Here is a 13913-nt window from a genome sequence, read left to right on the forward strand (position 1 = left end):
AAAATCTGTTATATCTTTAAACTTTTTCCCCAGTTCTGACAGAAGTTCAAAGAGCTGCAATATTAACTCTCTCTCTCCTCACAGATGCTGTCTGACCTGCTTAGTATTTCCAGCATTGTCTGTTTTTATTTCAGATTTCCAGCGTCTGCAGTATTTTGTTCCTCCTCATTACCAATTACATCCATTTTCCAGACGAAATCGGAAAGCTAGTTTTTAAGCTTTTCTTTTTCAATGGTATAGTTATCACTTCAGTATTAGGATTAAACTCTGGAACAAGGTTCGTACGTCAGGTTTTTTTTATTTTGGTCTGTCGCAGATTTTATTTACCTTGTACACTAGCAATATGACATGATTAGAGAGAGAGCGCAAATTTTTCTTTCCAAATGTATCTTTCTCCCATCCCTGCCCCCTTTCCCTTGGCCTCCAGGGACACACAAGCTGTATAAAGAATATATCCCTTATTAAAATAACACTGAAAGCTCAAAACCAGAGTCAAAAAACACCATCTGGTATTCACTATGGTCATGCATACACAAAGCATTTATGTACAATAGCATGAAATAATCAGTGCTGTTCGCTGCATTCCACTGTGAGCATATAAGCCTTCTGGTTAGATGCCAAGACCACCCAGATCATGTTGTGCCAGTGGAAGCGAAGCGCAGCGTTGGAGAGAAGGTTCTTCGTGTATGGAGCAGGTTTGATGGACTGGCCGTGTTCATTTGCTTTCCTCATCTTTGAGCTGCTTGGTGGAGATTTGCCTCATTCCCAGTGCTAAAAATTCATCAAATTCCATAACAAACCAGAGGGAAAGCCTCTATTAGAACCGTCAAAGTAAATAAATATGATTTAATGCGCTACGTATCTAGTGACAATTTATAGGCACATGACGCAACAGGAAGTGTGCCTTCAATAACCTGAGGCTGCTGTCACCAGACTGGGTGCATCAATAAATACTTTCATTGCTTCTGCCCCAGAAGCTTTTGTATTTAATTGGTCGTTTTTCTATCGATGTGTTCCTAAATTTTTATTAAACAGGGAGAGTGTGGATCCTGACTGCAGATCCCTCATACCTGCAGTCCCAATCAAATCCGCCCCCCCCCCCCCCCCCGCCCCGCCACTGACACAAGTGATGAAGAATGTCTCTCTACTGCTGAGTGTCATTAGTTTCCCCCCCTTTATCCCCAGTCTCAGAACGAGGAGCTCCATGCTTAAAAGAGGCTGAAAATAATTAAAACTCACCAGGGAGGAGGGGTCCAGTTAAATGTTCAAACTCGTGTTTGACTAATCATAGAATCATAGAAATCCTACAGTACAGAAAGAGACCATTGGGCCCATCGAGTCTGCACCGACCACAATCCCACCCAGGCCCTACCCCCATATCCCTACATATTTACCCACTAATCCCTCTAACCTATGCATCTCAGGACACTAAGGGGCAATTTTAGCATGGCCAATCAACCTAACCCGCACATCTTTGGACTGTGGGAGGAAACCGGAGCACCCGGAGGAAACCCACGCAGACACGAGGAGAATGTGCAAACTCCACACAGACAGTGACCCAAGCCGGGAATCGAACCCAGGTCCCTGGAGCTGTGAAGCAGCAGTGCTAACCACTGTGCTATCGTGCTGCCTAATGTTATACCACCAGGAGCTTTTGGACTATCTTTAATAATATCAAGTGGGATCTGTATATGAATAGGGCAGCACGGTGACAGTGCCAGGGACCTGGGTTCAATTCTGGCCTCAGGTGACTGAATGGAGTTTGCACATTCTCCCCTTACCTGCGTGTGTTTCCTCCGGGTGCTCTGGTTTCCTCCCACACACTTTAAAGTTGGTTGGTTAGGGGGTTGATTGCCCCTTAGTCTTAAGAGTATTGTAGTCCTTTTCGTATGTATTTTTCTCTTTTAAGTTACTAAATCTTCTTCCATAATTGTTATATGATGACTGGATTGGTTCCTCACTGGGGTTTTACACGACTTCTCACAATATCCAAAAAAGTAGACACCGCCACAAATTGGTGTTTCAAGTTGGAACACCCTCACAGGTAACATCAGCACGATTTATAACACTAGCAAATCCTGAGTGGGACTCAAACTCGGGGCTTCTGCCTCAGAGAAAGGGATGCTACCCACTGCGTCACAAGAGCCCCTTAGTGTCCCAAGATGGGTAGATTAGATGGATTAGCCATGGTAAAAGCACAGGATTATGGGGATAGGGCAGGATGTGGACCTGGGTAACATACTCTTTTGGAAAGTCAGTGCAGACTCTGGGCCAAATGGCCTCCTTCTGCACAGTAGGGATTCTATGGTTCTATCATCTACATTGATTGAGTTATGTATTTGTTGGGAAGTATAGAGCTCATTTTAACCTAATCCGCTGAGTGGGAAACGGGTGGTTTGGAGTTGGATGCTCATTTTGCCACGGCCAGGAAGATAAATCATGGACCCTGTTGCTTCTCCTGTTTCCAACTCCACCCGTCCACTCCCCAAACATAAATGTCATTTTTTCCACTTTCAAGATTTATCAATTTGCTAAACCATCACAGGAAGGTTCTAGTAAAATGATGATGCCCATTGTCGGCATCTGGTTACAGTTATTATCTGATATAAATGTAGCATGGGCTATTAATATTAAGAGCAGTAAGGAGAGAATGCAGTATTAGTTTGTGTGTGTCGTACAAGTGATCCCACTGCAACTATGCACGGAGCTCTTGTGACGCAGCTGGTAGCATCCCTTTCTCTGAGGCAGAAGCTCCGAGTTTGAGTCCCACTCAGGATTTGCTAGTGTTATAAATCATGCTGATGTTACCTGTGAGGGTGTTCCAACTTGAAACACCAATTTGTGGCGGTGTCTACTTTTTTGGATATTGTGAGAAGTCGTGTAAAACCCCAATGAGGAACCAATCCAGTCATCATATAACAATTATGGAAGAAGATTTATGAACTTAAAAGAAGAGAAAAATACATATGAAAAGGACTACAATACTCTTAAGGCGTTTAAATGCATGAATAGCTAAATACACACACAGTTTATGTGGAAATCGCCCCTTGTTCCAAAGTATATCTACGATCTTTTAACTCAACAAGACTTCCCTTTCCCAAACAGCACCCAAATTAATTAAAGCTGTAAGTCAAATCCAGCTGCTAGTTACCACACAATACAGGGCTGATGATCAAGTCTGGGAAAGGTCTTTTCCTGGCCCAGCAAAGGTATTTAAACTGCCTTTACAAAGGTGTTCATGCACAGCCTTGGTTGTAAGACTTGGATGGAACACTGTAGCATCTCTGAGAAGTGAAAGATGTTACAGGCTGTGAAATGGGTCCTAGCTTTCTGACTGAGAGTGCCAGACTGGCTCCAGCTGTGAGTGCTGGACTAGTCTATCTGCATCTGAGGGGGTTAACAGTTATACTGTTTCCCCTTTTGTTATTTCAAATTTGAGCGTCAGCTCTCTACATATCTCAAACTTTTTCCTTTTGTGGAGCTTAGCATTTCCATAGTCAAGAGTCACCCAGTCATTTAGGTAAACTGTTCTTGCTTGGGGAACTTAACATTTATGTCGCAGTCATCCAAGTAATCTGTTTCTACTGCTAGAACCATTCATACCTGATCATCTTTATCTGGATAGAAAACTGGGCAGACAGGAAGCAAAGAGTAGGAATAAACGGGTCTTTTTCTGAATGGCAGGCAGTGACTAGTGGGGTACCGCAGGTTTTGGTGCTAGGACCCCAGCTATTTACAAATCTATCAATCAATTAGATGAGTGAATTAAATGTAATATCTCCAAATATGAAGATTACACAAAGCTGCGTGGGAGGGTGAGTTGTGAGGGGGATGCAAAGATGCTTCAGTGTGATTTTGATAAGCTGAGTGGGCAAATGCACAGCAGATGCAGTATAATTATTACAGAATCTCTACAGTGCAGATGGAGGCCATTCAGCCCTTCGAGCCTGCACCGACAACAACCCCGCCCAGGCCCTATTTACCCTGCTAGCCCCCCTGACACTAAGGGGCAATTTAGCTTGGCCAGTCAACCTAACATGTACATCTTTGGAGTGTGGGAGGAAACTGGAGCACTCGGAGGAAAGCCACGCAGACACAGGGAGAACGTGGAAACTTCACACAGGCAGTCATCCAAGGCCGGAATTGAACCCAGGTCCCCGGTGCTTTGAGGCAGCAGTGCTAGCCACTGTGCAATGTATGTGAGGTTAAATGAGGTATGTGTGAATAAATGTGAGGTTATCCACAGGAAGGCAGATTATTATCTGAATGGCTATAAATTGAGAGAGGGGAAATGTGCAATGAGACTTGGTGTCCTCCTACACCAGTCGCCGAATGTAAGCTTGCAGATGCAGCAGGCAGTAAGGAAGGCAGATGGTATGTTGGTCTTCATAGCGAGAGGATTGGAGTACATGAGCAGGGATGTCTTGCTGCAATTAGATAGGACCTTGGTGAGGCCACACCGGGAATATTGTGTGCAGTTTTGGTCTCTATCTGAGGAAGGATGTTCATGCTATAGAGGGAGTGCAGAGAAGGTTTACCAGACTGATTACTGGGACAGTGGAACTCACTTTTGTGGATTGATTGAGTCAGTTGAATTATATCCGCTGGAATATAGAAGAATGAGGGAGGATCTCATAGAAACTCCTATAAAATTCTAACAGGACCATCCAGGGTAGATGCAGGAAGGATGTTCCCGATGGTGAGGGAGTCCAGAACCAGGGGTCATAGTCTAATAATACCGGGTAAACCTTTTAGGACTGAGGTGAGGAGAAATTTCTTCGCCCAGAGAGTGGTGTGCCTGTGGAATTTGCTACCTGAGAAAGGAGTTGAGGCCAAAGCATTGTATGTTTTCAAGAAGGAGTTAGATATAGCACTTGGGGTGAAGTAGATCAAAAGATATTGGGGGAAGGCAGGATCAGGCTATTGAGTTGGATGATGAACCATGATCATAATGAATGGTGGAGCAGACTCGAAGGGCCGAATGGCCTACCCCTGGCCTCAGGATTGTCTGCCAGGAGCTGAACACTGCATTGGGTTCAGGGTCCTACTCTGGGACTCATTCCCCTGATTTGATCCCACCCCAGATTTTCCCGCCTTTTCTCTTTCCACACCTGTACACTCCGTGCTCTGCCTTTAAATTGTTCCAGGTTGTTTGACGCTCAGTCAGGACCTGGGTAGGGTCAGCACTTTAATATCCTTGTAATATTTGATGCACAGAACTCTCATCCACCTCGATCAGAGTGAGAAATCTTGCGTTGAGGATGAATTGGGTTCAGCCTGTGAGAACTACACCGCAGCAAATTGAGATGCTCCCACCTCTGGGCTGTGAACTCCTCACCCTTGATTCCAGTTGGCTGCACTGTTGAGAACAGAGCAGCACTGTACCCTGGTGTAAGTATGTGGGTTACCACTCTGCTACCTGAACAGAGGGAGAAATCTCTGTCTGCCAGCTGTTCAGGCTGTTGACCACATCCAAAATCCCCGGGAAGGGGTTATTTTAATATTCCAGCAGAATACATTGACTCTGCTGTGTCCGTCAGTGACGTGGAAGCAGGCCCCACTACTTGGTAACCTTTGAACCCTTGAGCAAAGAAACAGGATTATTTCTCCAGTAATTGAAGGATAGCTCCCTGCTACAAATTATGTACATCAACTCCAACCTAGTTACTTACAGAATTGCAGACTTCAGGTCTACTATATGGAGCCTTTAACAATGAGCGTGAGGGCGCCTGTCTGTGGAGGTTTTGTGCTCATAGGAAATCGAAGCAGCATCCGCCCGTTCCCACAAGTCCTTCACTGGTCAAAACTCCCAGACAAAGAATGGCTACTTATCAACAGGGAATGGGGTGCTCTGCAGTGTCAAAGAATTTGGTCCCTCAGGGATTGATGGTCACCACAGAGCCCCCTCTTCTTTCACTGCCCCCTAACCCTTCCTCTCTCCCTTGCTCCCTCCCTCCCTATACCCTCCGTTCCCATGTCCCGTTTGCCTTTATCTGATTTCACCTCACTTCTCTCAAGCTTGGCCTTTCTTTTCTCTCTCTCTCCCTCCTTTTCTCCCTGTCTCTCGGTCTGTCTCTCTCTCTCGCTCTCTGTCTGTCCTGTTTAATAAAAAATGCCAAGCTCGCCCTTCACCAACATAGAGTGGAACCCTGGTGGAATATTAAACTTTCAATTATTGTCCACTTTTTTGCACCACTGGGGTGTTTTGATTCCTAAAGATCTTGTAAAGCTCATTATGTCAGGATATCTTATATTTTCCACGGAACTGAATTAGTAACCTGGGGTGACGTGGACTAATCTACTCCGGTATTTATTCACCACTGTGTTAAGAATGCATGTTCAGTACCAAAACTCCCAGAATATCTACAACATTCTACAATACAAAAACACCTGTTCAGATTCAATTGAAGGTTTGAACCAGATGTGTATGTGCTGATTAGATCCAATATAGAATGTTCAAGTTGAGGGTAAGGGTTCTCTCTTGTTTGACTCAGTAACCTATGTGGAATTTGCCAATTCACAAAGAACACGTGAGGCAAGAGGAAAAGATTAGCCTGAATGGTAACGTTTATTTACTCAAAACATCTTCCTCGAGATTATTGCCAAAAATGCAAGCTTTGTATCTAGTCTCCTAATTTTCCCATTATCACTCATCTTTCATTTCCTTTGGGAAATTGCTAAGCGTCATTTTACTGTCAGGAGGGTGAAATGTGAGTTTTTTGTTTGGGTGCCTTGTCAGCAGTTGTTCCACAGTTTGATTCCTCCAGAATCTGACATTAACACACGCAGCCGCATGCCAAATTGCAGCACCTTCAACAGAAACACTGCTCCTCTCTCGGCCGAGGTGTCTTCCTATTTAAACAGTGGCGGAGGAGGAGACTCACTGGAGGAGCCGAGAGTGCTGCATTTTGTCCTGGATCAGCTCTCCGCTCAGTCTGACTCTGGGCAACAATGCAAGTTCCATAATTCACAACAATGAACATGAGCCCCACTAACCCTCCCTACCCCGAGCACCTGTGCTTTGCACCTTGTGCAAACCCCTATCCTGGGCCCTGCATTTTACACCTTGTCTAGTTTCACATTCCGTTAAAGTCAACAGAGTGTAAAACCAGAATAGCCACCCGACCTGAACTCACCCACTTCCTATCTCATGGGTTAAGTTAAAACTATTCCCATACTTAAATTATCGATGCAGCTGTTGGACCTTTTATAATGGGATGAATTGTTTGTTGTTTGATCAGGTGGTCACTTGGTAGTTGGCTTCTGAATGAAGTAGAATGAAGCCTTCTTAAAAGCATGTTCTCATTCCCCAGCAAATATATCCTTACAGTACTGCCAGACTGCATGCGTGTGCGTGTTTGTACACAGAGAAACATTGAATACCAGGCACTGATTGTGAGGCAGTAATCAGATTGAGAAGCTCAGAAGATAATACAACCCAAAGATTCCTGTCGTCATTCCCTGATACCTATTGTTCATACGAAATTAAGCACTATACAAAATTGAAATGAGGTAAATTATTCAGTTGTCTTGTCAGTTCTTGTGCAAGTTGTGACGATTGGTGTCACAATTATACATTTTTCCATGGTAGGCAATAAATTATTATTTACCCCCTCACTGATAAAATCCTAAATAACTTGCAAATGGAAAAATTCCTTTGATAGTTGGCACGGGGCAGTGAAATCTCTTTGTGTTTAATTCAGATCCTTTGGGTCTAAGCACACTCTCAACTTTGCGGGGTTGTTTCACTGTTACCGTGCTGTTAATCCAGTCTATTTGAGTTGTCTTTTTCATGATTGCGCTCCACTTCTCCAGCCCTTCGATCTTAACTTTTAGACTCGGCTTTGGAACACTTCTCAGCAGGCGCTGAATTGGCCCTGCACTCCCATCTCATTCAAGATGATCATCTCCAGGTAGAGATCCAAACCCTATAGACACATCTTTGTACTCCTCGAGGATCTGTCCAGCTGTCATGTGTGCTGTGGCACATTGCGTTTAGGGTTACCAGTCCAAGCTTTAGACTTGCGTCAGCTGAGGTGAGTGGCTGTTGCATACCGTCTACGAAACCCTAGATCTTCCTCTGTGCCTTTGCGTTTGGCTCTCGGACTATTTTGTTCTCTCGGCATGAGTATGATGCCACCATATAACCTCAACCTTACTTTCGAAGACTTCATTTTTTGATCATTTTTAGCCACTTTGCACAGGCCTCTGTGAAGGTCATGATGTTGCATAACACACCAGTGTCTACCTGACACTTTGTGCTTGCTTAAAACACTCCTCCTGTGATTAACATTGTAACAGTCGCAAACCACTTATCGCCGATAGACTTGACTAACCTTTTGTATGGTGTATAGTGTTTCATCAGACTCTTCTGCTGATATCTCTCCAGTAGCCATTTGTATCGAGTGGTTTTGCCTCTTTCTGACCAGCCACTTGTGTGCGAAATAGTTCTGCTTCTTGCAGGTAAACACTGCTTTCCCCATGCTGGGCAGTCCTCCCTTTCCTTTATATGAGGCCTTTGACAGTATTTGCATCCTTTGTTCTGCTTTGTTGGCCTGTTATCTCAGCATAATGTATCGCCTGCTCTGTTCTGCCATCAATGTGCTCTTGCTGATGTATTGATTTCCTGAGTGTAAGCTTCTCTTCTTTCAGTAGACTTGCTCTATTCGAGGAGTCTTGTAAGCCCAAAATTATTTGATCCTTAATCAGATCCTCTTTTAGTTTCTCAAATCCACATTAATTTGCAAGCTGTGTCACTGCAGTCATGTACTGACCAGTGGGCTAATTTTCACCTTGAGCTCGCATATTGAATACATAGCATTCATAAGTAACCTTTGGGTTCAAAATGTGCATTCAAGGCTTTCTGAACCCCTGTCATCTATTTCCTTTGTTCATGGGATAGATTTAGCAACTGTCCCTCTTTTTTTTTTTACTCATTCGTGGGACATGGGCGTCACTGGCTGGCCTGCATTTATTGCCCATCCCTAGTTGCCCGAGGGCAGTTGGGAGTCAACCACATTGCTGTGGCTCTGGAGTCACATGTAGGCCAGACCAGGTAAGGGGGCAGGTTTCCTTCCCTAAAGGGCATTAGTTAACCAGATGGATTTTTCCGACAATCGACAATGGTTTCACGGTCCTCAGTCGGTTCTTAATTCCAGATATTTTTTGATTGAATTCAAGTACCACTACCTGCCGTGGCAGGATTTAAACTCAGATCTCCCGAACATTAGCTGAGTTTCTGGATGAATAGTCTTATGATAATACCACTAGGCCATCACCCTCCCCCTCAGCAGTGTTAAAAGTGTGGCAATTCAAATCAACTCCAGCTTGTTACTTAAATCAATTGCCAGCTCGTAGTTTTGCTGTTGCAAGTGGAAAACTGTCAGTTCTGCCACACGGCACCTTTCATTTCAACTGGAGCTGGGAGGGTTAGGTTTACAGTCATGTTACTCGTCCAGTATTTTGTTTGCAGCCTTGGGTTTTTGTTTGCTCTTCCTTGGCCTTTTTTTAAAACAATTTTTAGAAGATTTGAACATTTCTGTGTGGCTTCTCTGCAGCATTTCTGGGGTTTCAAAACTATTTTGTTTCCATTTCGGGCACCGGGGTGGGGTTTACTGTGGGTGTACTACACTACATGGACTGCAATGGTTCAAAAAGGCAACTCCCCACCATCCTCTCGAGGGATATTAGGGATGGGCAATAAATGCTGACCCAGCCAGTGAAGCCCAAATCTAGTGAATGATTTTCTTTTTAAAAAAGGGTTCTCTTCATAATGAGCACAAGCAGCAGGTGTCATGAGCAATGACAGACGGGAAAAGACTCTATAGTCTGTCAAGCCTGCTCCACAGAAAGCTGATACTGTGTTCGTCACAGTATATCCATTCCTCAAGCTTGGCAACTGACAACACCAAAAGTACATTCACTGTTATAAATGTACATTTTCATGGATCAGGTGACAGAAGAGAAAGCTCCTAAAATATACTGGGACAGTGAGATACTGACACCGCTGCTAATTATGCTTGAGGGCGGCATGGTGACACAGTGGTTAGCACTGCTGCTTCACAGCGCCAGGGATCCCGAGTTTGACTCCCAGCTTGGGTCACTATCTGTGCGGAGTGTGTATGTTCTCCCTGTGTCCACGTGGGTTTCCTCTGGGTGCTGCCGTTTCCTCCCACAGTCCGAAAGATGTGCTGGTTAAGTGTATTGGCCATGCTAAATTCTCCCTCAGTGTACCCGAACAGGCGCCAGAGTGTGGCAACTAGGGGATTTTCACGGTAACTTCATTGCAGTGTTAATGTAAGCCTACTTGTGACAATAATAAATAAACGTAAACTTATGTCATCCGAGAAAAAGTCCTTTCAGTGGATTAAATTATGAAATTTTGTGATTACTTTTGAAATATATATAGTCAAGTAATTATACTGTATAATGTGCTGGCTGTTTACTGAATAAACTTGGGTTGTCGGTGAAATTGGTTATTTTGTCATATTATAAGATGAGTGATTAGCAGTACCAATTTTTATAATTCTTCCACCGGATGTGGGTGTCGCTGATTCGGCCAGCATTTATTGCCCATCCCTAATTGCCCTTGAAAAGAAATTAGACTATGATCAAGGACCAATGAATACAGGAGCTGATTGGTAAATGGGGCTGAAGATTGGGAGTATCAATCCAGGCTATAAACTTCTAGGAGAACCAGTTAAAGTTAATGGTGACAAGTTCAGACATAACCTGATAACTGCCCGGAACATTGTCACTCAGTTGCTGCTACTGTGAGGTGGAGCTGGTTACAGTTCAGTAACATTGATCATGGTGTTACATTTACATCCATTCAGTACTTAATGGTGTTTGGAGTTCATAGCAATTTCAGAGTTTCTTTGGGACTTTTACCTGTGTTTCTTCATCTGCTTTGGAAGGTTGAGTAGTTAGTGAGAGTCCTCGACAGATCATTGCCGCATGGATATCCCACTCTGTTCCGGTCACAAATCATGTTTAGTCTACACAATGAAGATCAGGCGAAAACTGAGTTTACAATCAATTGAGTCTCGAGTTCATCAAAAATGAGCTGTTACCTGGGGTGAACTGCTGGTTAGTGATCTTGGTGAACAAAGTACCAGGTGTATTGATTGTGTGGGTGGAACTTACTGCTGGTTTTATTGACACAGAAACCAACCAGAGCAACTGCAGTAATAAAACAAGTATTTATAATGTGTGATTTTGCACGGTGTAAAGCTTTGCGTGTGATGTTTAACCAAGTATTTCAGCTAAATTGGGTAACTCCTTAATAAAAATGCTGATGCATTTGCAAGAAACTGCAAAAATGACCCACTGGCACGCCAAATATATCTGGATCAAATAAGACTACACTTTATCAATATTAAACAGTAATTATCAAACAATAATTACTGACTGCCGGTGTGCTAGATAGGATTTATCAACTCACTATATTGTAAAAATGCCATTGTTGAACTGTAATCTTTTCATTTTTAGAATATTTGTGCTCTTTCATTTAGTCAGATATTGACAAATGTGTATTTTTGTGCTGATTAATCAACTCTGACACATTTAAGTGCTCAAAATGCTCCACTCGCTCCTTGGGAGATGGGTTTAGGTTAAGTTGTGCCTTTTATCTTTCGTGCATTGTAACAAGTGTCCTCTTCTGTTTCCCATAGCTACGCTGCTGGCACTGCGATTTCTGCCCGAGTACAGGAAGAAAGCCATCTGGACTCGTGCATATGGATGGTAGCTGCCAAATATTTGGCGGCTAATCTGATCAGCTTTAAGCAGGGGCCTGCCTTCGCCAGCAAGCTAAGACTCCATGGGTGGAAAGGAAGTATAGATGTGCTAATGCACTCAACGTGGCAAGAAGCCAAATGTATTCCAAAGCCTTGAAAGACGAGCTGTTTGCTACTAACAATGCATAAGTAGCTCTGGAACATGCATGTCTATCACATACCTCAGCATATGTCCGAGATATCTTATGCCATTTGTGTACAGAAGCCAGTCAGCACCGACAGTGCATAGCATGACAATGATATTAATGTGATCTGTTGTGTTTCTGAAGGCATCACCAAAATATAAGGAAGACAGACACATTTATCTCGTGGTTTGAAGTTTGGATTCCTGTAAGAACAGTGTGCTTTGACTCTGACCATTTTGTGCCAACATTTTGTTTGCCACAGAAGAAATGCCACTGCAAATCAGATTGATGAAATAAACACATCCATTCATGTCCAGAAACTAAATTTGAAGTTATTGTGTGAATGTTGATTTGAACTATGATTAAAGGCTGTCTCATGCTGAAACATTCTGTGCACTGCACTGTTTCACATTGTGTACTTCAGCGGAAACATGCAGCATACAGATGGATGCTTCTCGTTGTTACGGAGATGCAATTAAAGTTTCTCCTGAAAAGGATCAGTCGCCGCCCAAATAGAAATGAAACCTGTCATTGTCCACTTCGGGCAATGTTGATCAGTTCAGAACAGCACTGTTATATCATTGTCCAGCTCTGAGTGTGAAGTTGAGAAATGATTCTGTTCTTGCTAAAATCCACATTTAAATATCATTAGATGTTAATTGTTGGGGGCTGAAATCTACTATCTGAAAGGGTGCTCGAAACAGATTCAACAGAATGTTTTAAGGGGATTTGGGATTCAGAAATAAATTACAGAGCTAGCAGGAAAGAGCAGGGCAGTGGGACTAATTGGTTCAGCTCTTTCACAAGCACGTTGAACCAAATGGCCTCCTGACCTCTGATATCATAAATACCTCTGTTACAAGATGTGAAATTGGGATCAATGGCAATTGGGACTGCCCACCCATCACTCAAGTCCTCCCTGATCTACACTGATCCCCTAACGCCTTAACATTTTCATCTTCAAGTCTAACGGGATCGCTCTGTAACCTCCTCCAGCCCTATAAATTCCCCAAACTCTCCCATTTCTCTGACTCTGTCTAATTGTGCATCTGCCTCCCTTCACTAACCACTGGCAGATGTGACTTCAGGTTCACCAAACCCAATGCTCTTGAACTCCCTTACTCTGCCTCTTCACCTCTTAGGACCCATCTCAAGCCCACCGTTCCGTCACCCTTCCCGAGATCTCCTTCATTGTTTCAGGATCCCATTTTAAATTAAACCATGTGAAGCTATTTTGTTAATTTTTATACTCAACCTGCATTCACACAGTGCTTTTTGTCATTGCTGCCCTCTCAAGACCAGCAAAGGTACACATATTGAAACATTAATTTAGATGAGCGCAGGTGGGAGCATTTGATCAGTGCATTGCACTTTTATTTGTTAAGCAGTGAAAGAAGAGGGCTCACGCTCTTTAACGCCATATTCAATTACACAGAAAATATATTGGACTTTGAAGTGGGCTTTCGCTCATCAAAGTCAAACCAGAGATTACAAAATGAAGAATTGAAGCAGAAAATGCGGATGCTTGGTATCTTATTTTTGGGCACTCCATAGAGGTTCAAAATGGCATCTGTGGCCAGCATGTGCATGCACTATTTTGGTGCACATCACATCGAATGCAGTACTGGTGATGGCATTGGCTTTGACAGAGGTTCTCCTGCGCTCTCCCACCCAGTGGTATGGCATGAAGTCCAGTTAATACATGATTTGACACTTGTGCTGCCATTTTAAGGCCGGGTGCACCAGCTCATCATGATGAACATCAGCCTCCCCTTTTCCAGCACAATTTAATGGGATCATCACTTTGATTGACTTCTGCACACAGTTGACATGATTGTACAAGCCTTTGATGCATTTGAGAGTTATTAAGAGTTGCTAAAGTCTGTGGGGAATAGAATAACTGATGCTGAAAGACTTGGTCCTGACACCAAGGTTTTGGCATAAGCCCGTTGTTCAGAAAATTGGGTGAGTAGTAAGCACTCCTCTTGGAATG

At 43.5% G+C, this 13913-nt stretch overlaps 1 protein-coding gene across 3 annotated transcripts in view; it reads left to right on the forward strand.

The window, feature by feature from the left end:
* The window catches only part of focad (focadhesin), a 238134-nt gene extending 225832 nt beyond the window's left edge, over window positions 1–12302 (forward strand). For all 3 annotated transcript variants that reach the window (XM_078214275.1, XM_078214272.1, XM_078214273.1), the window contains exon 44: window positions 11673–12302. In XM_078214275.1, the coding sequence (XP_078070401.1) occupies window positions 11673–11746 (74 nt within the window). In that variant the 3' untranslated portion in view covers window positions 11747–12302. The remainder of the gene's footprint in view (window positions 1–11672) is intronic.
* The last annotated feature ends 1611 nt before the right edge of the window (window positions 12303–13913 follow it).

The sequence above is a fragment of the Mustelus asterias genome, chromosome 6 (genome assembly GCF_964213995.1).
Source record: "Mustelus asterias chromosome 6, sMusAst1.hap1.1, whole genome shotgun sequence".
Taxonomy (NCBI): Eukaryota; Metazoa; Chordata; class Chondrichthyes; order Carcharhiniformes; family Triakidae; genus Mustelus; species Mustelus asterias.